Below are 24866 nucleotides of genomic sequence, written 5' to 3' on the forward strand. Positions count from 1 at the left end.
GGGGGTTTACATACTTTTTCCAACCTACAGTGTGAATGTTTAAATGATGTATTCAATATAGACAAGAAAAATACGATAATTTGTGTTATTAGTTTAAGCATACTATGTTTGTCTATTGTTGTGACTTAGATGAAGATCAGATAACATTTTATGACCAATTTATGCAGAAATCCAGGTAATTCCAAAGGGTTCACATACTTGTTCTTGCCACTGTACATACTGACTCACAAACACTTCAGTAGTAAATCAATACACCCACTCCGTACTCAAGAACAAACATCGCAAAGGTTGAGCAAGTAATGCAGTATAAACATGTGATTTCACATAGAGGTGAGACAAAACTTGGCAAGTGAAACGTGTTAGCATCGGACTACTCTAGCATTTGAACTACATGTATTGTTGTTTTGTACCAAAAAAAAAGCACTTTTAAAGAATTGTCCAACTTGTCTTTGTGTTCTAATACATTGACTAATTCAGAGCTCCTGCTTGAACTACGTAGACTTGTTGACTTCAATTTGAAACGCTACCCTAGACCTTTGCTTCAACATCTTTATACCCATTCAGCGAACAAATCTAAACCCCTAGCGACCTCTCTAAACCTTATACAATGGTGGCAATGAGGATGAAAGTGAACACAAATGCTTTCACATAGTTAACATGCACTAAAGGTTAGTTCAGGAGTATGGCTCGAAGCTTGAAGCACACAAGGGCTTAAATCTATGGGACTCACAACGCAGCAAATGTATAAGAAGTGTGAATGAGTGGAGACCATAAAAACCTATTGGGCAAAACTGTTTTCTGCCCGCTTCTAATGCAAAGACTTAAATGCAGGTGATAGTTTCTATCGATGAGCTGTTTTGTCTGGGGTCTGAATGATGACAAAAACATGGAATATTAAAGAGGTCATCCATCTGAAAAGATTCTAAACAGGGGCCCTGAGACCATCTCAAGTGTTTTGTGAATTACATTGACTGTTTAATGGGGAATTTGACCACTTGTGGTCTGCTAAGGCAAACAATCTATGTTGGTGCGAGTTGGGATTTGCAAGAGATCTGATTCCCTTTACAGGATGTCGCATGATGTTACAGCAAACACACAGTAGAGACACAGGCACGTGCAAGTAAATGTGAATGAATATAACAGAAAATACGTAACAAAGAACACTGAAATGATGATGACTTTGGAACTGATTGTGAACTTCAACATGATCCTGACACAGTAGAGCGGCCTGGGTCTAAATTGTTAGGAGGTCTACAATCAAAATGTATAAAAAAGTAATGTCTTTGTTCTACAAAGAAAGGCCATGATGGTGAACACACACACACAGGTACAAACACTCTCACACACACTTTCATCTTATGGGATTTTAGTTATCGTAGACAGGTGGTGTGTTAGGTGATGTGCCTCCTAAATTCCAGAGTATTTCCTGTTCCATTGGCATCATGGAAGCTGTAGTTCTCCCCAATCCAACAGGTCCAGCACTGTGCCTTGCCTTGATGTACGGGGAGATGTTGCCCCCTTGTGGATGTTTGTTTTACCTGCGATTGGCTCCTCCTCCTCAGAGTCTCTCTCTGTGCGCTCAGGGATACTGAAGTCTGAGGACATCTCGTTGTCGTAAGGGCTCTCGCCCTGGCCCGAGCCACTCTGCTCCTCCCCACCTAGCGGCCAGGGCACCGCCGCAGTTATCGCAGATACTGTTGCTGTGCTCCCCGCCGTCTCCGTGGCGACAGCACTGCCACTCTCACTCTCAAAGTAAAACGCAGAGGAGCGTTCATCATTGTCGGAATCGGGAGAGGCGGCAACCTCAGAGGTGAATGGGGGGGGGGCGGTGGGGATGTAAGGGAGCATTCCCTCCCCTGAGGCCGAGGCCGAGGCTGAACTCTGAATCCTGTCCCACTCTTCATCTAGCTCCTCCTGAGCTTCTCCCGACAGGGTCGAGCCAGACGCATTACTGTCTACCGTCTGCAGGTCAGGGGTGAGGGTGGGGGTGACGGGGGAGGCCGTGCGGGAGGAAGAAGAGGAGGGGGCGGAGGTTCGGAGGGCCGAGACCCAGCGGTCCTTGGAGTGGAGCGGCGTGGCTGTAACAGAAACGTGCAGGTCACCATGGGAACCGGAGAGAGGAGGATGAGGAACAGGAGGAGAGGAGGAGGAAGAGAAGAGAGGCTGACCTACAGACGGGTTGGTGGAGCCCGCCAGAGATGAATGGATGAGATGGTCTAAGTCGCTACCGGAGGAGTAGAGCGCTAGGCTAGCCGCCCCCCAGTCAGACGTGGGCAGGGGGAGGTGAGGAGAGGCATGCAACCAGGAAGAGGACGAGGTGCCATCCAGAGAGCAGCTACACAACGACTCCACACCATTGCTAGCTACCGTGAACCCTCCGCCACCATCAACAACCCACGACAGAGAAGACTCTATTACACCGCCCGTAGCATAACTAGAGTCCCCCAGCCTGCCATAGACATAGTCAGTGATTCCCGGGGTGGCCCCGGACAGAGAGAAGTCACTAGAGAGGAGAAGAGAAGGCTGCAGGGAGAGAGAGGCTGCAGGGAGCGGTCTAGAGGCTAGCTCAGACAGGTCCCACTCGACGGGCGAGTCAGGGAGAGTTTGAAGGGGGGGAGTGTCACTAAATAGTGCGGGGTCACCTGAGGCCATGGATGAAGAACCAGACAACACATCGCCATCACCACTATCATCATCGCCTTCATCGCCAACACCATGAGAAACTACGGTCTCCCAACCAGACAGGGGGTGTGAGGGGTGAGGGAGGAGAGGCAGGGTGGGGGAGGAGAGGGAGGAGGGAGCGAGGAATGAGTCACCACTAGACAACAGTGCTGTAGCAGCATGCGGGGAGTCCCGAGCAGGAGGGGTCACAGACGACACAGGTCTAGACGAAGGAGGGGCATGCAGGCAGGCGGTGGGGGCATTGCTAGGGGCGGAGCCGGGGTAACCAGGGGTCGACGTGTCACACACAGGAAGGGTGGAGGGGAGGATCTCACCGTTGAACACCGGCTGCGTGGTCTGCGAGAGAACGCTGCCGAAGGAGGAGGCAGTGGACGAAAACAAGGGCATGCTGGGACTTGTAGGCTGTGGTGGTACCCCCTGAAAAAGGGAGGGGGAAGAAGTGGCCACGGTCCAGCTTTCCGGGAGAGGGATGGCCATGGGAACACCGCTGCCTTTGCCGCTTGGGACGGTCACGGGGTGCACCACCCCTCTGCCCTTCTCCTTTCTGGTTGAGGAAGTGGTGACGTCATCAGTGCGAGACAGTGGCATGGTCGCTGTTGTGGTATACTTCTGTGTACTCCCGCTCCCTCTGCTGCCTGGTGAGACGGCCCCCTCTGCTGGAGCTCTGGTCGTGGTGCGGTACCTTACACTCGGCTCCGTGGACGTATGGGATCGGTTGGGCTGAGTGGTCTTGAAAGGAGACACTGGAGTGGTGGTTCTCCTCTGGACAGAAGAAGGGGTGGTTGTTCTGATACCAGGCAAGGGGAGGCTTGGTAGGCCAGTGGTTGTTTTGGGCCTGGTCGTCGTAGAGCTTGGGGTGGTCCAGTCCATGTCATTGTCCTGGTCTTCACCCGGTTCAACCCGGGGTCCATAGTCCTCCTGGTGGGGAAAGACACAGTCACACACCACATATACTGATGCCTTGTTATGAGACACTACTCCTTGTCCTATGTTTAAATTCATGTTTTTTCTTGCAGTGCGCTACAGACAGTATCACCACATTGCATTATGAAATAAGTCAAATGTATGTTATATTATGCTTACTTCCTCTGCAAATCCAGTAGAATCTGGATCAGGGGTCTCCTCTGAAAATAATCACAGATGAGAGCGTTAGAAACATTTTGCAAACAATAAAGAGCAAAATAAGTTTTTGGGAGGTAGAAAATATGTATATATATATATATATATATTTTTTTTTTTATACGCCTTTTCAACGTCTTGTGCTCACTGGGTTACTGTAAGTATGTTCATACAAATAAATAACTAAGACTGATACTGATATGGTCAACAGTCTGACAAGTTAGGAAGATAACAGCCTAGACATTGTTTTGTGTGATTGTTTTTCTTCTGGCCTTCAATTTAGGGCTCTAATCAATCTGTAAAGCTGAAGCATTACAGATTCCGTGAAATAAATTGAAAGGTAATTTCCGATTGAGCCGACATAGGCAGCGTTTACGGTGCATGAGAGCATCAGCTGTTCCGGACGACTGTGTGATCACGCTCTCCGCGGCCGATGTGAGTAAGACCTTTAAATAGGTCAACATTCACAAAGCCGAAGGGCCAGAAGATTACCAGGACGTGTACTCTGAGCATGCGCTGACCAACTGGCAAGTGTCTTCACTGACATTTTCAACCTCTCCCTGTCTGTCTGTAATAGAAACATGTTTCAAGCAGACCACCATAGTCACTATGCCCAAGGACACTAAGGTAACCTGCCTAAATGACTACCGACACCGTAGCACTCACGTCTGTAGCCATGAAGTGCTTTGAAAGGCTGGTCATGGCTTACAGCAACACCATTATCCCAGAAACACTAGACCCACTCCAATTTGCATACCGCCACAACAGATCCACAGATGATCTCTACTGCACTCCACACCTAAAAGGAACACCTATGTGAGAATGCTGTTCATTGACTACAGCTCAGCGTTCAACACCATAGTGCACTCAATGCTCATCACTAAGCTAATGACCCTGGAACTAAACCTCCCTCTGCAACTGGATCCTGGACTTCCTGACGGGCCGCCCTCAGGTGGTAAGGGTAGGTAACAACACATCCGCCACGCTGATCTTCAACACGGGGGCCCCTCAGGGGTGCGTGCTCAGTCCCTTCCTGTAATACCTGTTCAATCATGACTGCACGGCCAGGCACGACTCGAACTACAGCTGCACCATTGAGAGCATCCTGACAGGTTGCATCACTGCCTTGTATGGCAACTGCTCGGCCTCCGACCGCATGACACTATAGAGGGTAGTGTGCACTGCCCAGTACAACACTGGGGCCAAGCTTCCTGCAATCCCGGACCTCTATACCAGGCTGTGTCAGAGGAAGGCCCTAAAAATTGTCAAAGACTCCAGCCACCCTAGTCATAGACTGTTCTCTCTGCTACCGCATGGCAAGCGGTACCGGAGCACCAAGTCTAGGTCCAAGAGGCTTCTAAACAGCTTCTACCCCCAAGCCATAAGACTCCTGAACATTTAATCAAATGGCTACCCAGACTATTTGCATCCCCCCCTCTTGTTATCTATGCATAGTCACTTTAATAACTCTAATAATAATATTATCTCAATTACCTCAACTAACCGGTGCCCCAGCACATTGACTCTGTACCGGTACCCCCTGTATATATCCTCTCTATTGTTGTTTTACTGCTGCTCTTTAATTACTGTTACATTCATTTTTTTATTTTTGTCCAGGTATTTTTCTTAAAACTGCATTGTTGGTTAAGGGCTTGTAAGTAAACATTTCACTGTAAGGTCTACACCTGTTTTATTCAGCGTATGTGACAAATAAAATGTATTTGATTCATTTGATTTGAATGCAGTCCGCTAAAGCAGGAACATTGCCTTTAAACTTCAATCACGCTGTAAAGCTGAACTTCCACGATGCGGATTGAACACAGAGCCCTTAGTTACAACTTTGACAATTAGTAACAATGACATTGTATTCTGAGATATTGGCCCCATTGGCAAACCCAACGACGTTCTTACAGACAGACACTTTACTTCAAACGTACTTTAAACTGTAACTGAAAGAATAACCACAAGGAGACACTCACACACACAAACAGATTGAGTATTTTGTGAAAACCATTCTGTTTTTGATGGTATTTGTTTGATGAACTGGGTGCAAAAAATGTATTTTAATTCACAGATTGGTCTTCGGGTCCAGGATAGAGGCTTGACAAAAATCTTCGGAAGCTTGATATCCACATCTTTCAATGGGTCCACAGTATATGAAGCGGCAAGTCATTAGATAGTATGAACCTATATTAGAAATCTTGGTGAATATGTTGCTGTCTCACCAGGTGAGAGAGAGGGAGAGGGAGATGGAGAGGGAGAGAGATAGAGAAATAACAACAGGAGGGAAAGTTATCCACAGGTAGTACTTCCGCGTCAGCACAAACTGAGTGTTAACGCACCCATGCACATGCACACACAGGCGGCCCACGCACACACACATCCTCTTACCTGGATGGGACTAAGTTACACATCATGGAGGCCTCAGGCCAGATCAGAGTGGGTTTGTAAAGCATGAGGTGGGTTTTTCAAAAGTTAAGTGGAGAGGGAAGGGATGAAGGAATGAATTCACAAACACGATTCACAAATGAGTTGTTTTGTCACCACAATTGTCACAGCACATTCGGTCACACAATTGTTTCAAGTCATTTGGATGAGTGTACACAATTCATGCACATCGAAATATGATGCCGAGTATTTTTAGCAAGACAAAATGTGTTTATTATAAACTTACAATTCAGGATATACAGAGAACCCATCATTTCATACAAATGCTGCACATAAGCAAACATTCTCTTACTGTGACAGGAGGAAAAGATGCCATTTCAAAACAAAAGTGCAATTGTTTATATTTTGTGTGACATAGAAGGTACACGTGGAATACCTTAAACAAACAGATTGAGGGGGGCATTCTTCCGTCTTAGAAATCAAAGCACACTTGAAAAGGGTACAAAGAAAGATGAACAGAAGATTTCACCAGAGACAGAGTACAATACACGCAATACATTTACTGTGGCACATAGAGGAACTGGGTGCATGTTTAAAGGAACAGAACTGGACAAAGAGAAGACAGAGAATCTGGGGGGGGGGGGGGGTGGGCTTCTCCAATCACAAACAACGTCATACAGGGAGCATGGCCAAGACGGCTAGGGAAACAGAAGTGGCTCTGGAAACCAGCGACAGTTCGGTGGGTGTGAAATGTGTGGTCATTTGCGGACACCACGTGGACACCAATCAGAAACCAGGACAGAACTACATCTTTAACTTCTTCAGAATTCCCTTAACACAATCTGGTCATACTCTATCTGAGAAGCCTTCAGGGCATCTTATCGGCAAACTGACTGACTAGACTACACTAGCGGTAAGTGTGACTTTGCTGTTAAGACCTACCATTAAAGCGATACAGTAAAAGGAACTGTTTGAAAATGATCAACCGTCTATGTTTGGTCTCTACTCTCTATGTCAGCAGAACGCTACGGCAGAGTATAACTCCCCCCCCCTCCCTATGTACGGTCTGTGTAGACGTATTGGCGGTCGCGGTCGCTCTTACCAGGGTCGTCGATCGGCATGTCGACAGTCAGCTGCTCGCTCACGCGGCCGTACAGACCGTTGGTGCAGACCGCCAAGACCTGAACCACGTAGCTGGTGTTGGCCATCAGGTCCTGCAATATGGCCCCCTGGGGAACGACGGGAAGAGGGGAGTACATGGGGTTTAGGGTGCAGGCGATGTGGAGGGTTATACCTTTGTAGGATCTGTTCTTGCTTTCAATCATACTATGGTTCTTTAGTTTCTTTGTTTGTTTCTTCATCCATTCCCTCATTCATTTGCTCATTCACACAAACCTTCCAAAATGTGATTGGCCTCAGTTGGTGATCTGCGTGTTAGTTTGCTGAGCTCCAGATCACAAGCATTAGTTCCGTGAACAACCCCCGCTACATAAATGTCCCTCACCACATCCTGGTCTCCGTCGGTCAGGTACTCAAAGGCCGGAGGGTCCTCTCCCTGGGCCAGCTTGTAGGTAACTGAGTACTTCTCTATCCCGGCGTCGTACACCGCCCGTGGCCGCTCCCACATCACCAGCAGGCTGGTCAGGTTATGGGGGTCTGCCTGCACGTTCTCCGGCTCTGAACTGCAGACTGACAGAGAGAGAGAGAGAGAGAGCGAGAGAGAGAGGCAGAAGAAACAGAGAAAGAGTGAGAAATAAATCAATCCAAATGATTTTAGATTCATAAGAATTCCACGTAAAATAATCACTTGCAGTGGTAGAAAGAAATGCTGTGTAGAATAAATGTCAAACTTCAAACTTCAAACTTCAAACCAAAATATTTGCATGGGGGAATAATGGTCATCACAAGTGGGTGTTTCTCTCGTTAAGAGAGGTAAACCCGTGCCTCATGCCTGTGTCAAAGGTCACCATCAAAGATTAGTGCTGCGGCACTAATGCAGCTCGCAGACACACTGAGACTCTGGGATTAACACAGATTAGAGGGTGGAGAAAGAGATTTAAATCAATCAAAATGAGACCTGAGACAATGGCCAGGGACAACAACTAAATCGTTGACACATTATCTACACGATCTACGCTAAAGCCTGCACTTCAGTTTACTTAGTTACGTATCCTCTTTTCCCAGAAGGGTCAAAAGGGCGACACAAGAGTAGACCATGGAAATCATTTGTGGTGAGGGGGTGAATGCATTCATTTCATGTTTTTAATGATGCTGAGGGATTTAAGAAAGATACTCACATTTGTACTAACCCCTTTTCAACACAAGAGGGCAGAGAGGAGCAAAGAAACAGCAATATTGTTCTCCAGTTATTTTCTTTATTTTTTGTGATGTGCATCTCACACCGATTCATGTACATTATATATCATATTCAATGCACTGTATCCATTTTCCGAAGACATTTGGAAAGTGCTCTGTGAAAGAGAGGGGGCAGCCACAGTAACCTAGCAACACCTAGCGACCACCAGGTCTAAAGAGGGGAGAAAGAGGGGAGAGAAATTTAAACTGAGAGACTAATACAATTGCTGGCATGTAGGGAAAGAGAAAGAGAGAGCGACATAAAGATGAGAGCGCGAGAGGGGCTAGTGTATTAGCCTGGTGCCTAAGCATCCACAGCAATTAAATTCTCCCTTCAAGGATATAGAGAGTCAGGGTATAATTAAGAGAGGCGCACACACACAGATGCTGACACACATGCTGTCTTATATTGAATGCCTGCCAGCATGCCACATGCTAGTTAAAGTCCTGATTAATGCTGATGTCTAACCAGAAAACACACAACAAACTGCCATCACGGCTTTAGTAGGGTCAGGAACCAGTCATAGTATGATACATCAAATGATCTCTGAGACAGCCACAGTGTACCATGTGTATGTGTGTGTGTATATATGTGTGTGTGTGTGTGCACGTGTGCGTCACAGATTACCTTTGCCCATAACAAGCTGCAGGTTCTCAGTTGGGTTACCAGTCTTGCCTCACAAGTATCAAAATCCACCTATGACATTTTAATAGTCCACCAAAAGTGTCACAAATATATTTAGGATGTTTGTTATTGGTATGTTGCTATTTTCTGCTCAGAATTAAGCATTCTATGCTCTGCTACAATGACAATGTAGGCTTAATACATATTAATGCTCTATTTGTCTGCGAGTTACTTGGCAGCAGACTTTATTCCAGCCCAGCATTAACAAACCTGAATCTATTCATCACCTAATCATCAAGACGATGATTAGTTGAATCAGGTGTTAGTGCCAAGAACCAGGAGTGAATACGACAGATGGTTGGATGGATTATTGGAGACAGACAGACAAGACAGACAGGTACATACTGGGAGTGAGGACCTCCTCCTCTGACAGACAGACAGACAGACAGGTACATACTGAGAATGAGGACCTCCTCTGACAGACAGACAGACAGGTACATACTGGGAGTGAGGACCTCCTCTGACAGACAGACAGACAGGTACATACTGAGAATGAGGACCCCCTCTGACAGACAGACAGACAGACAGACAGACAGACAGACAGACAGACAGACAGACAGGTACATACTGGGAGTGAGGACCTCCTCTGTGCCGGTGTAGGAGGAGAAGGCCTGGCCCATGAACTGCTGCTGCTGCTCCCTGTAGTTGTTCTGCAGGTAGTCCATCAGCATCACGTAGCCCGCCTGCTGCATGGTCATCACCTCACAGAACATTTCCAGCTACAACACAATGAACAGTTATAACCTCTTATGACCCCTCATAGCATAAACTCAAAATAATGTCACAGAGGAAGTCTGCTGTATGGTCATCACCTCACAGAACATCACCAGCTAGAATACAATACAACCAACACATTCATACAGAACAATGCCTCTGAGATTTCTAGGAATATTTTAACCAAATTAGTCCCAACATTTATCAACGGCGTAGCCATCATTGTAAAGCCCTAGTTATTTTTTGTTGCTTCGACAAAGTCATTTCTTGAGGTTTTTCATTTATTTTATGTGATCAGTGATTCATTTACGTCTGGCTCTCAGTTTAAGATCGACCCTGTCACGTGAACTGAACTCTCCTTTAAATATGGTGAAACTATTCCTTTTAAAATATTTCTTTCAAAATAAATATTGAACATTTCATAGTCAAATCATAGTGTAAAATCAGGTGAGCTGGTTCTACTCTTTTTGGCCATTTTCTGGTCAACCCTCTTACAGTCAACCTTGTTACTTTACTTGGCACTTAGTACACACTTACTATAGTATTTTTTTAAATTGTAAATTTAACCTCTTGAGATGGGAAAACGTGTTTTCTTAGATCTACCCCCCTACTTTTTTCAATTTCCGCCTGAAGACATACCCAAATCTAAATGCCTGTAGCTCAGGCACAGAACCAAGGATATGCATATTCTTGGTACCATTTGAAAGAAAACACTCTGAAGTTTGTGTAAATGTGAATTGAATGTAGGAGAATATAACACAATAGATCTATCTGGTTTAGATAATACAATGACATTTTTTATTTTTATTTTTTATTGTTGTATCATCATCTTTAAAATTAACAAGATAAAACAAACATTCAGATAGGATGATGGGGACAATTTCAGTGAAAAACATAAGAGGGCAACAGTACTTGTGCAAAGTTTCAGAATGATAACTTCCAAAATGTGTGTGCTTACATGACATTTATCATGAAGTTACCCAGGTGTCCCGCACAAGTAGCCCAAATGTACCCAAGTGGCCAAATTGGTGAAGTTATACATTTTGAATGAAATAACTATATACAAAATACCAAAATATTATTCTAACCCCCCCCCCCCAACAAAAAATTTAGGAAAAACATGAGAACAAAATATATATACACATTTACAAAATAACACTTTCAATATTTGGAAGACCCTCAGTCCTCTACACAAAATGGTGCTGCTGATGCCAGGTGCCATAGCACATCCATGCCTTCAGAAATACATTTGGGCAGTCTGTTCAACTAGGAAAAGGCCAAAACAGCATGGGATACAATTAAGTATGGGAGGAGTACAAATTGAAGAAGTGGCAGAAACCAAACTACTGGGAGTGCAGCTAGACAACTGCTTATCATGGTCGTCTCAAATAACTAATCTATGTAAAAAAAAATAAAAAAAATTAAAACAGCATGCATAATCAGAAGGATAGCTAAATATTTACCAGGGAAAATCCTTCAGCAAATAACACAGGCATTGGTTGAGAGTCAAGTGAACTATTGTCCGGTGGTCTGGGGAAATGCATCATCTAGTGAAGTTAGGAGGCTGCAGAATGCACAGAATAAAGCAGCAAGGATTGTTTTAAGGCGGAGATATGGTTCTTCTGTTGCAGTCATGCGCAGTGTACTTGGTTGGTAATCAATCGACAAGATAATTGAAAAAAACATGCTTATCTTATTTTATAATATACATCATTTAAAACGGCCAAGTTCTATTCACAATGGTATTCAGTTGGTAAGAGACAGACATTCCGTAAATACTAGGAATAGATTGTCCACCATCTATGCGTTATCCAGACAGAAAAAAGAAATGGGCAAAATAACATTTCGATTTAGAGCAATAAAGAAATGGAATAAATTAACTGAGCAAACTAGAAACCTTTCAATATACAAGTTTAAACATTATTTAAAAACAATTTAAATATAGTATATAGAAATGTTGTGGGACTATGTTGTGGGACTACGATGAAGAATCAATATTTTTTTAGATTGAGTATTTATTGGGTCATTATGCTAGTGTATTATGTGTGTTTGTAATAGTGTGTTATATGTGAAAGTGTGTTTGTATTATAAATTGTATTTTAATGTTAAGGACTCTTGGAAGATTAGTCCAAATGTGGACTAAAAGAGATCCTAATAACAGGTATAATAAGCAGATATATATAGAGTACAAGGAACATAAGGTTGAATATATTATTATAGACCTGCTAGATCTACTGTCTCATTTATATTATGAAATTTCAGCTAGATATACTGTCTTTATTATATAACGACAGACCAGCTGTATCTACTGTCTCCATTTCACTTTGGCCATTGTTGTGGGCCTGCCCTCCCCTCAACAGCCTCAAATAGGCTATTTCATTTCACAAATAATATTTTATATTATTAATTTCAAACAACGGCATTAGCATGAGAAGAACTTACCAGTCCAAAACGATGTCCTCTCCATTCAAAAAATATTCCTCCATTTGAGAATCGCTAAATGAATCGTCCTCGATCAATTTCTTCTAAAATTGTGTGTACATCTGTATATCTAGACTTAGATTTAGCTTTCCCTGACTTAGTCGCCATACTGATTGATATATAAACAGCTGAATATGCTCTTTACCAAAACAATGCTGTGCGCAAAATGCGTGGCTCCTTCCGGTATGAATCGTCAATGGCGAATTAACCTCTTTACGTTGGAGTTTACTACATGGGTTGGTCTTCCAACACATAAATATTACATATTGCTGTTTACCTCAGCTCATTGGCTATCTACCCAGCTAGATTTCAAGACGATCAGTGGTCATTGGGTTAAAATACAGTCAATCAACGAAACAGTGGGCAAATCATTGGTGCTCAATGATGTCATTACTTGTTGTCTGCAAATCGGTTTCTTTCAGTCAATATGTCCCGCGAAATGACCCATCAGGTTTGGTTGTGGTACAAACAAACCAGTTGATTGCAATGAAACCAAACATGACTGGAAAGGTCACGTTTTGTGTGTGTATTTACCTCAAATGTGTCGTCGAAAATGGAATGAGACGGAATTCACGACACAAGCGGTTCACAAAATGCTTTGTTTTAGGCTATAAAAATTTATTTTATCAAACAAAAGACCATTCATTGTGTAACAATGAGCACTGGGATTGCAAACAGAGGAAGATCGTCAAAGGTAAACAATTTATTTTATTTATTGCAGTTTGTGATTTTGTTACGCCTGTGCTGGTTGAAATAGTTGTTTTTTATGGGGCTCTATCCTCAGATAATCTCATCGTATTCTTTCGCAGTAAATCCTTTTTTAAATCTTACAACGCAGTTGGATTAGCAAGATTCTAGGCTTTCGAAACATGTGAGACACTTGTATTTTCATGAATGTTTAATATGACTATTTATGTAGCGATCACCGTATGTTTATTCAAATTTCATCCCGCTACCGGATTCGGTGGGCAGAGGTTAAGTTGAATATGTTTTCTTTATGACAGAATGTTAAAATGAGGTGAAATCTTCTCAAAATGCACTAACTTGATGGCACCACCCACATACTAGCTAATTACTATTATCATGATACATTCTGACAGACCTTCAAAACTATGGGTCATACAGTATTCAGACGTCACACAACCTAACACACAGGCCATCAAAAAATAACTTTCTGTAAATAAGAACATTGCAAATACGAATGTATTCTTTAATTGACTGGTAAAATAAGGTAAAATAAAATACACACATGCTAGACACATGCATGGATGCCTGTCCTATACACCTCTTCTACAGTTGATTGCATAACACTGTACAGAACACTGGTCCTCTGACTCACACAGCATTCCAACCAGAGTGGCTGTGAGTGTGACCGGGGGCCAAAAACTCGGGCAGCCTCTGCAACAGCCATTGGTATGTACAAATGTAATGATAGGTGTGGTGTTGTCTAGAAACACACAGTAGGATTCATGATGATCATGGCGCTCTTATGGCACAACTTTTGAAAAATACTTTTGCATATGCACAGGCATTGGTTATTAGTTAAGGTTATCAAAACAATAAATATGTGGATAACGTTGTTTGAATATATAGGCTACTGTATGCACGACTGGCGATATGGTAATTCTATCACATAAGAGCTAGTGTACGCCTCCAGGGAGTGTTTGAAAAGCTACCAAGCTACACAATAGAGGAACAATTCTCCCAAAATGGCCTTTCAAAATGTTTTGAAACTTGAGACGTGACATTACCATACCATACAGAAACCCGAAAACGGGCAGACTGAAAGCCAGTTTAAATGGAAAGAGGGTGTGTGTCAGACAACAGGATGTCAACAGTTAAAGACTTAAAAGGAGTGTGAGTGCGTGTATGTCTTCCCTGTTACCCTCGGGGTATTTGTGATTGACAGGTATATAAAAGCTGTAATTAAAACAAACAAATAAAGGCACACAGAGGCCTTTACTCTGCTTAAACTGAAACGCATGGTGCTGACACACACACACACACACACACACACACACACACACACACACACACACACACACACACACACACACACACACACACAATCAATTATGAATGCAGACATAAATCAAAAGCAGAGGTCTGGCACAAAGTCCGACACAAAAACAAAAAGACACAGGCGCCGGCATAATGAAACAGTTTAGAAGTGACTTGTGAAAACAACCTTGTGCAATGCCTTTTATCTATACAGATGAAGGAGTGTATGTTAAGGTCCCACCCAACCCATTCACACTCTTAAAGACATCTGTCAATTCCCACTCCCCCTCTTCCTGTTGCTCACGCTATCTCTTCTTCTGTACTGACAAAAACAACATTTCCACACACTCTCTGATTTCATAAATGCACACACAGGTGTTCAGTTGAAGTCAGAGGCTTACATACACCTTAGTCAAATACATTTAAACTCAGTTTTTCACAATTCCTGACATTTAATCCTTGTAAAAAATTCCCTGTCTTAGGACAGTCATCACATTCCCAGTGGGTCAGAAGTTTACATACACTCAATTGGTATTTGGTAGCATTGCCTTTAAATTGTTTAACTTGGGTCAAATGTTTTCGGGTAGCCTTCCACAAGCTTCCCACAATAATTTGGGTGAATTTTGGCCCATTCCTCCTGACAAAGCTGGTGTAACTGAGTCAGGTTGGTAGACCTCCTTGCTCACACACACTTTTTCAGTTCTGCCAACAAATGTTCTATAGGATTGAGGTCAGGGCTTTGTGATGGCCACTCCAATACCTTGACTTTGTTGTCCTTAAGCCATTTTGCCAGAACTTTGAAAGTATGCTTGGAGTCATTGTCCATTTGGAAGACCCATTTGCGACCAAGCTTTAACTTCCTGACTGTGGTCTTGAGATGTTGCTTCAATATGTCCACATAATTTTCCCGCCTCATGATGCCATCTATTTTGTGAAGTACACCAGTCCCTCCTGCAGCAAAGCAGCCCAACAACATAATGCTGCCACCCCCGTGCTTCACGGTTTGGATGGTGATCTTCGGCTTGCAAGCCTCCCCCTTTTTCGTCCAAACATAACGATATGTCATTATGGCCAAACCGTTCTATTTTTGTTTCATCAGACCAGAGGACAAAAAGTACGATCTTTGTCCCCATGTGCAGTTACAAACCGTAGTCTGGCTTTTTTATGGCAGTTTTGGAGCAGTGGCTTCTTCCTTGCTGAGCGGCCAATCAGGCTATGTCGATATAGGACTCGTTTTACTGTGGATTTAGATACTTTTGTACCTGTTTCCTCCAGCATCTTCACAAGGTCCTTTGCTGTTGTTCTGGGATTGATTTGCACCTTTCGCACCAAAGTACGTTCATCTCTAGGAAACAAAATGATTCTCCTTCCTGAGCGGTATGACGGCTGCGTGGTCCCATGGTGTTTATACTTGCATACTATTGCTTGTACAGATGAACATGGTACCTTCAGGCGTTTGAAAATTGCTCCCAAGGATGAACCAGACTTGTGGAGGTGTAGAATTTATTTTCTGAGGACTTGCCTGATTTCTGTAGATTTTTCCATGATGTCAAGCAAAGAGGCACTGGGTTTGAAGGTAGGCCTTGAAATACATTCACAGGTACACCTCCAATTGACTCAAATGATGTCAATTGGTCTATCAGAAACTTCTAAAGCCATGACATCATTTTCTGGAATTTTCCAAGCTGTTTAAAGGCACAGTCAACTTAGTGTATGTAAACTTCTGACCCACTGGAATTGTGAGACAGTTGATTATATGTGAAATCATCTGTCTGTAAACAATTGTTGGAAACATTACTTGTGTCATGCACAAAGAAGTTGTCCTAACCGACTTGCCAAAACTATAGCTTGTTAACAAGAAATTTGTGGAATGGTTGAAAAACAAGTTTTAATGACTCCAACCTATGTGTATGTAAACTTCAAACTTCAACCGTACATGGACACACTCACACAGACCCACCTGCGTGTCGGAGATGGCCACAGTGTTCTTGAAGACGATCCACTCCACGGTCTCAGTGCAGGGTGGGGTGGTGAGGGAGCCGTTGTAGATGAAGTACTTCTCTGTGGAGTTGGGCAGGAGGCCCCGGAGAGAGAAGGGACCCACCCTCCCACTCTTACCTAGACAGGGGGAAAGTGTAGGGAACGCAGACAGAGAGGCAAAAGTGAAATAGAGGAACAGATCAAAAGGAAGAGAGAATGACAGACGATAGAGATGAACCGATACAGGATAACCAATAGAGGATAACCAATACACGATAAACGATGGAGTATGAATGATAGAGTATGAACGATATAGGATAACCGATAGAGGATAGCCAATAGAGTATGAATGATGGAGGCTGAAAAATAGATGATAATCGATAAAGGATAACCGATAGAGGATAGAGGATAAACGATAGACAATGAACGATAGAGGATAAACAATAGAGGATAAATGATAGAGAATAAACATTAGAGGTTAAATGATAGAGGATAAACAATACAGCATGAACGATAGAGGATAACCAATAGAGTATGAACGATGAAGGCTGAACGATAGATGATAACCGATAGAGGATAACCGATATAGGATAAACGATAGAGAATGAACGATAGAGGATAAACAAAAAAGGATAAATGACAGAGAATAAACAATAGAGTATAAACAATATAGGATAAACAATAGAGAATAAACAAAAAAGGATAAATGACAGAGAATAAACAATAGAGTATAAACGATAGAGGATGAGCGATAGAGAATGATTGATAGAGGATGAACCATAGAGGATGAACCATAGAGGATAAACGATAGAGGATAAACGATAGAGGATGAACGATAGAGAATAAACAAAAAAGGATAAATGACAGAGAATAAACAATAGAGTATAAACGATGAGCGATAGAGAATGATTGATAGAGGATAGATGATATAGAGGATAAACAATAGATGATAAACGATAGAGGATAAACGATAGAGGATAAACGATAGAGGATAAACAATAGAGGATGAGCAATAGAGGACAGAGGATAAACCATAGAGGATAAACAATAGAGTATGAACGATAAAGGATAGAGAATAAACGATAGAGAATGAACGATAGAGGATAAACGATTGAGGATAAATGTTAGAGAATGAATGATCGAAGATGAACGATAGATTATAAAGGATAAACGATAGAGGATAAACAACAGAGGAGAAATGATAGAGGATAAAAGATAGAAGATAAACGACCGATGATAAACGAAAGAGGACAAACGGTAAAGGATAAACGATAGAGGATAAACGATAGAGGGTAAACAATAGAGGATAAATGATAGAGGATGAACGATGGAGTATGAATGATAGAGGTTAAACAATAGAGGATGAACAACAGAAGATGAATATATAAGAAAACAGTGTGTGTGTGTTTATGCATTAGGGCGTGCCTGTGGGTTACATTAAGGCACAGTGAGGTAGGGGGTGTGTGATTGTGGGGGATAGTGGCCTTTGAATTGACATGACATGAGTTCACGCACTCTGTAATGCCTACCTGCATTGAAAACTTCAACCTCCATTAGCATTAACTATCTACTGTACAACAGACATGTACTGAAACTTAGGAACATAGCTGTGCAGTAATACATCAATAAAGAAATGCAAGGGAGATAATTATGGTTGTGCTTACAGCAGTTGAGTAAAAAGAAGTTGATTGGTTGAGATTAGAGTTATTAGGGTTAAGTCAGGTTGACATACCGAATCGACTGACACTGTTGATTCCATCGATAATGGCTATGTAGTTGTCATTGTCTTCGATGCTAGTCTGTAAAGAGGGAAAGGCAGTAGGTTAGTCAGGCATCTCAAAAGTCTACAGTAGCTTTTTCTACTCATCTCCTTCCCCTTACCTTTTTGTGTCCCTAAATTTCTTGGGCTGCTTTAAAGAGGCAATCTGCAGTTGCTACATCCATTTTGGGACATACATGTATTTATGTTATACTTTATTTAACCAGGTAGGCCAGTTGAGAACAAGTTCTCATTTACAACTGCGACCTGGCCAAGATAAAGCAAAGCAGTGCGACAAAAACAACACAGAGTTACACATAAACAAACGTACAGTCAATAACACAATAGAAAAATAAATGAATAATGATGTAGCCATTGATTCTTGAAGAATATAACGTATGATATAACGCCTCATGATCTCATTTCAACTGTCGTACCCAATCAGAACCCAAAAACATAACCTTGTTTAACTACATTGTTTGTAAACAAAGTAAATGTAAATAAACACCATGCAGCCTCAAAATAATTGCTAAAACTATAATGTTGTTATAATGGACGGTCAGTTCTTGTATACATAGCTGTCAATGAATTTGAGAATGCTTACATTTCTCCAGCCCCATCCCTCAGTTTTTTACTGAAACAAAGGCATGGAGATCACTTTGTTATTGTTTGAACTGCTGAATGCCCCTTTAAAGCTGTGACCCGCTTAGCTGAAGCTAACACTGATGCTAAGCTAAAGCCAACACTGATGCTAAGCTAAAGCCAACACTGATGTTAAGCTAATAGCTTGAGACGTGATATTCCACAGCTGACCGTCTATGTACTGTGGCATGTCTAATCTCTGCTCAGTCTGATGCTGTAGAGAGTAATCCGTTCCATTCTTCTGTCCCCTTTGATTTCCCAGGTGGGCAGCGGAGTGTAGCCTAAAATGTGTGGGCTAATCTCCTCAATAAACACACACACGCTCACATACATGGTATTGAGCTGCTGGTATTCTACACTGTCAGTTACTGCCAGGCTGTTTATTCAGTAGAGGTACTGTTCAGACTAGTTATGTAGACACAGTAAGTCATCCCTCATCGACTATGAAAATCATTGCTGGTATGGATGCAAAATGATCCATCAAACACTCTTGACACAGGTCACAAACACATGCACACCTGCACAAAATCAAATCCATCAGCACACTCCGCTTCCTGTCAGTGTCAGATGACATACCTGTCAAGGACACCCACTCCCCCCAATCTACAGTACCTACCTACCTGAACACACAGGTAGGTCGGTACTGTGGCCATAGTAGGTCAAAGCATACAGACCAATGGTATAAAAAAGTACCCACTGTCATACTTGAGTAAAAGTAAAGATACCTTAATAGAAAGTGACTCAAATAAAAGTGAAAGTCACCCAATAAAATACTACTTGAGTAAGTCTAAAATGATTTGGTTTTAAATATACTTAAGTATCAAAAGTAAACATACCTGCTAAAATATACTTAGAAAGTAAAAGTATACATCATTTCAAATTTGTTATATTAAGCAAACCAGACAGCACCATTTTCTTGTTTTTATTTTATTTACAGATCGCCAGGGGCACCCTTCAACACTCAGACATCATTTACAAACTAAGCATTTGTGTTTAGTGAATCCACCAGATCAGAGGCAGTAGGGATGTTCTCTTGATAAGTGTGTGAATTGGACCACTTTCCTGTTCTGCTAAGCATTCAAAATGTAACGAGTACTTTTGGGTGTCAGGGAAAATGTATGGAGTAAAAAGTACCTTATTTTCTTTAGGAATGTAGTGAAGTTAAAGTAAAAGTTGTCAAAAATAGAAGTAGTAAAGTACAGATACCCCTAAAAACGACTTAAGTAGTATGTATTAGTATGTTTATTTAAGTACTTTACACCAATGATACAGACACAGGCAGAAAATGACCACACACTCACGCCCACCTCAAACAGCACAGAGAGAGCTGTGATCCTGCCCCCGTCCTTGATGGCGTAGTCTAAGGACTCAAAGCGATGCGCTTCATAACAGTAGATCTGCATCTGGAACAGACAGATACAAGGTACAGGAGATGGTTGATATCCCTTGTACTGTCCTTGAGAGTAGGGCTGAGTGCTATATCCTATTTTAAGGTATACTGGCATGGATCCACATACCGGTTTGGATTTGAACAATACTGTCTATAGCGATATTTTGATACAATGCTAAACTGATCGGACTACTTCACAGTCAATTTTGTCCTAGTTTGGTTGAGTATAAAACCATCAGAATGGAGAAAGCCCATTAAAACCACTTAGAATTCCTACGGTCATGTACAACGCATAAAACATGTTTAGAACTTTTCATAAACTTAACCGTTTCATCGTGTTTGTTCCAAATATCTCTAATGTTCGCCCCAATGTGAGTTTTTTTTTTTATGCGAGTGGTGTCTGAATGCACTGTTCAAAAATGTGATTGTTACGCAACAGGACAGTTAACCCGCACTGCCCTCAAACCAAGACATTCTGCCAGCTAATTATCTATAGGCTATGTATCAACGTTTGCATTTTCTAACAACAGTTTGAATTGAGGTGTGTACCGCCTCCTCATGAACTCTTACAGTAGTAGTCCATTTCACTGTTGCGGACGTTTGAGGCTTTACTGAGCCGAACAATCTCTCTTCGAAGAGAGCCCAAGCACTTATTCGGTTTGAGTGTACACTGCAGGGAACACTGTAGAATGATCACACCCGTTAGTTGGTAAGTGTCAAAGAGATAAATACTGTCAAATACAGCCAAACAGTCAAAAATTAGAAAGCCCTACTTGGGAGGTTACAATGAGGTCATACTCTGTCATATGGAGGTTATAACAAGGTTATACTCTGTCATAGTTATAATGGGCGAATGTCAGGTCTTACCTCAAGGGGGTACTTCACCCCGTTGAGGCTGTGTTCGGAGCCCTCTGAGGAGGCGTTGCAGCGTCCCCAGTGGAAGGTGATTCTTCCCACCTTAAACCTGCCCCTCAGTCCCCCTCCACTCACATAGAAGTCCCCCTCTGGGTTCACCGCCACTGGAGAGAACACACAGAGGGTGTTAGTTGACCCCATTAAACAACCCACACATTCACTCACACACACACTATATTGATGTGGCCTGAAGCTTTCCAAGTGAAATCACGAAAAGTCACGTACACACACACACATCCATCGGCTTTAAAAGTGCCATAAGTATACATTATAACAATGCCCAATCTTTCAGTATCTAACCATATATAATCATTTCCACATCATCATATTGTATTGCATTCCTCCTTCCACCCTTCTTCTTCTCCACCTCCTCCTTCTACTACGACACCGTAGTATTAAAACCCAGACCACAAGGCTCTGAGGCAGTTTCTACCCACAGGCAGTGGATACTGAATAGGTGACTGAATGGCTGGTTGCAGATAGGACTGTTTTACTGTATTACTTTGGCTTTACAGTTTCATTGCTGGCTGCTGTAATGCTGTTTTTTATGGTGACGACTTATGGGGACGTGAGAGCGCATACCTGTCTTGCCGTCATTCTTGATGGTGGTCCCATCAGACATCGCTTCCTCCCAGCCCTCGAACTTCAGCTTTTGGAACTGAACTTTGACCTGTGTCAGCTCCTCCTCGATGTTGATGGGCGACTGTCTGGCATTGTTACATGATGGGTACTTCTTGGCCCAGTTGTTTTGGTTGAGAGTCCCTGCCAAAAGAGAGTTTGAATGTGTTTATTGCATGGTAGAGGTAGACAGCTAACATATTGGTGGTGCGTCAGCTACATTAATTTGCCGTTTTCCATTTCAAAACACAACTCAGTTGTTTTCCCTTTTCCCGGAAGTGTACTCTGGTTTCTTCCTCTCTAATTAGTGACCAACTGATTGCAGGTGTGATCCTGTGGGGAGCTAACGTGCTAATCACCTTCAGGTGTGTCTGCTTTGACAGGTTATCACTGGGGTGTAACATGCAGAACTGTGGAATTTCTCAAGCCTTTCCTGGGGGATCTCCATGGTGTGATAAATATATATATTTTTTTATCCCAGCACTAATACCTAGGGGTGCACGATATATCAATGAACATATTAGCTAAAAATGCCAACATCGGTATGTTAACCTCTCTAGGGTAGGGGGCAGCATTCGGAATTTTGGATGAAAAGCATGCCCAAATTAAACGGCCTGCTACTCGGGCCAAGAAGATATGATATGCATATAACTGGTAGATTTGGATAGAAAACACTCTACCGTTTCCAAAACTGTTAAAATAGTGTCTGTGAGTATAACAAAACTGATTTGGCAGGCAAAACCCTGAGAAAAATCCATTCAGGAAGTTTTTTTTACATTTGGTTTTGTAGTTTTCTATTCAATGCCATTACAGTATCCATTGACTTAGGACTCAATTTGCAGTTCCCATGCCTTCCACTAGATGTCAACAGTCTTTAGAAATTGTTTCAGGCTTGTATTCTTATAAATGAGACAAGTCTGAATGAGTGGACCCTGCCGTGTCACAGAGGTTTTTCATGCACAATCCTGAGAGAGTGCATTTCTTATTTACCTTTTATATTGACGACGTTATTGTCCGGTTGAAATATTATAGATCATTTAGACTAAAAACAACCTGAGGGTTGAATATAAACATCGTTTGACATGTTTCTATGAAATTTACGGATACAATTTGGATTTTTTGTCTGCCTGTTTTGACTGCGTTTGAGCCTGATTACTGAAGAAAATGCGCAAACAAAACTGAGGTTTTTGGATATAAAGAGACTTTATCGAACAAAAGGAACATTTATTGAGTAAATGAATGTCTTCTGAGTGCCACCATATGAAGATCATCAAAGGTAAGGGATTCATTTTATCTCTATTTCTGAGTTTTGTAACGCTTCTGCTTGGCTGGTTACTGTTTGTAATAATTTGTCAACTGGGCTATGTTCTCAAATAATAAGGTATGCTTTCGCCATAAAGCATTTTAAAATCTGACACTGTGGTTGGATTCACAACAAGTTAATCTTTAAACCTTTGTAAAATATGTTTTGTTTTCTGAATTTATATGAATGAGTATTTCTGTATTTGCGCTCTGCAATCTCACTGGATGTTGGCCAGATGCTAGCGTCCCACATACCCTAGAGAGGTTAAAAACTTATTTCAAAGCTACCGTGCATACCTATATAATGTAGGTATGACGTAATTACGCCCACAATGTCTGCTGTGTGGATCAAGCAGTCAACAAGTCGAGCAGTCATTTGAAAGAGTAAGAACATTTCAGCAAGACAACTCAAAGGCGAAATCCATTAAAGTCAAGATAATGGAATTCATTGCCCTTGACAATCAACCGTTCTCTGTCATGGGTGATGTTGGCTTTCGCCGACTGGTCGAGCAACGGTACACACTACCAAGTGAGCTATTTGTCAGATGTTGCCCTACATGAGTTACACAGTAATTTTGGGTATCATCCTCCACTCTTCCCGGGAACAAGAGCAGCGTACCCTCGGCCCAGATGTTTGTCCACCGCTGTCGATGTACCTGAAGAAGAGCTCGGGCGGCAATTCTCAAGACCAACTCCAGGTATCGTCGACAAGCGGACCGCCGTCAGACCCCAGCTTCCCACTACCACATTGGGCAGAGGATATGGCTTTCCACTCGGGACCTGCCCCTTCGGGTGGAGTCCCACAAACTGTCCCAAGTTTCATTGGTCCTTTTCCACTGCTGTCCTTAGTTCCACTGCTGTCCTTCTTGTGTTACCCTGTGCCCTCCGTATTCACCCTACCTTCCATGTGTCTAGGATTAAACCTGCGTCTCACAGTCCTTTGTCTTCTGTTTCTAGGCCCATCCCTCCCCCCGGGTCATCGATAGCCAGCCAGTGTATACGGTGAGACGCCTCCTGAGGGTTCGACCAGGGGGCAGGGGTTTCCAGTACCTGGTTGACTGGGAGGGTTATGGCCCGGAGGAGAGGTGCTGGGTCCCTATTAAAGACATCTTGGACCCGGCCCTCATCGCCGATTTTCACCGCCGGCACCCCGGTCAGCCAGGTATGCGCCCAGGTGGGGGGGGGGTACTGTAACACCCTGATCTGTTTCACCTATCCTTGTTATTGTCTCCACCCCCTCCAGGTGTCATTGTCTTCCCCAGTGTATTTATCCCTGTGTTTCCTGTCTCTCTGTGCCAGTTTGTCTTGTATGTCCAAGTCAACCAGCATGTTTTTCCCGTGCTCCTGCCTTCTCTATTTTCTTTTTGCTTGTCCTCCCGGTTTTGACCCTTGCCTGTTTCTGGACTCTTTACCCGCCTGCCTGACCATTCTGCCTGCCTTGACCTCGAGCCTGACTGCCACTCTGCACCTCCTGGACTCTGAACTGGTTTTGACCTTTTGCCTGTCCACGACCATTCTCTTGCCTTCCCCTATTTGGATCAATAAACATCTAAGACTCCAACCATCTGCCTCCTGTGTCTGCATCTGGGTCTCGCCTTGTGACCTGATAGTGTCCATGTGTGTGTGTTAACTATTTAACTGTACTAGAATGGCAGTTAAAAGGCAGCTAAAATTTTAAATATCGGTTACCGGTATCATTTTTTTTTGTAATCATGGGTTGGGTGATATGATGAGTAGTTCAATCAAGTCATATCTACATGAAGTGCTTATGGCAAAGGGTTGATATGGGGATGTGCATGGAGCTGATGTGCCTATTCCACACAATAGAACAATTT

The 24866-nt window shown here is 42.7% G+C and overlaps 1 protein-coding gene across 7 annotated transcripts in view; it reads right to left on the reverse strand.

Annotated features, from left to right (window-relative positions):
- The window catches only part of LOC110501743 (receptor-type tyrosine-protein phosphatase gamma), a 73487-nt gene that overhangs the window by 12068 nt on the left and 36553 nt on the right, over positions 1-24866 (reverse strand). For 2 of the 7 annotated variants that reach the window (XM_036952092.2, XM_090203782.1), the window contains exons 3-13: positions 21694-21873; positions 21064-21215; positions 20114-20209; positions 18138-18204; positions 16386-16543; positions 9798-9948; positions 7694-7878; positions 7292-7418; positions 3766-3806; positions 2997-3600; positions 1539-2078 (exon numbers count right to left, since the gene is read on the reverse strand). In XM_036952092.2, the coding sequence (XP_036807987.2) occupies positions 1539-2078; positions 2997-3600; positions 3766-3806; positions 7292-7418; positions 7694-7878; positions 9798-9948; positions 16386-16543; positions 18138-18204; positions 20114-20209; positions 21064-21215; positions 21694-21873 (2301 nt within the window). Of the gene's footprint in view, positions 1-1538; positions 3601-3765; positions 3807-7291; positions 7419-7693; positions 7879-9797; positions 9949-16385; positions 16544-18137; positions 18205-20113; positions 20210-21063; positions 21216-21693; positions 21874-24866 lie in introns of all 7 variants that reach the window. The other 5 variants (XM_036952111.2, XM_036952102.2, XM_036952073.2 and 2 more) reach the window with 3 other exon arrangements.

This window comes from Oncorhynchus mykiss, chromosome 2 (assembly GCF_057628025.1).
Source record: "Oncorhynchus mykiss isolate SJ-2025 chromosome 2, ASM5762802v1, whole genome shotgun sequence".
In the NCBI taxonomy this organism is placed as follows: Eukaryota; Metazoa; Chordata; class Actinopteri; order Salmoniformes; family Salmonidae; genus Oncorhynchus; species Oncorhynchus mykiss.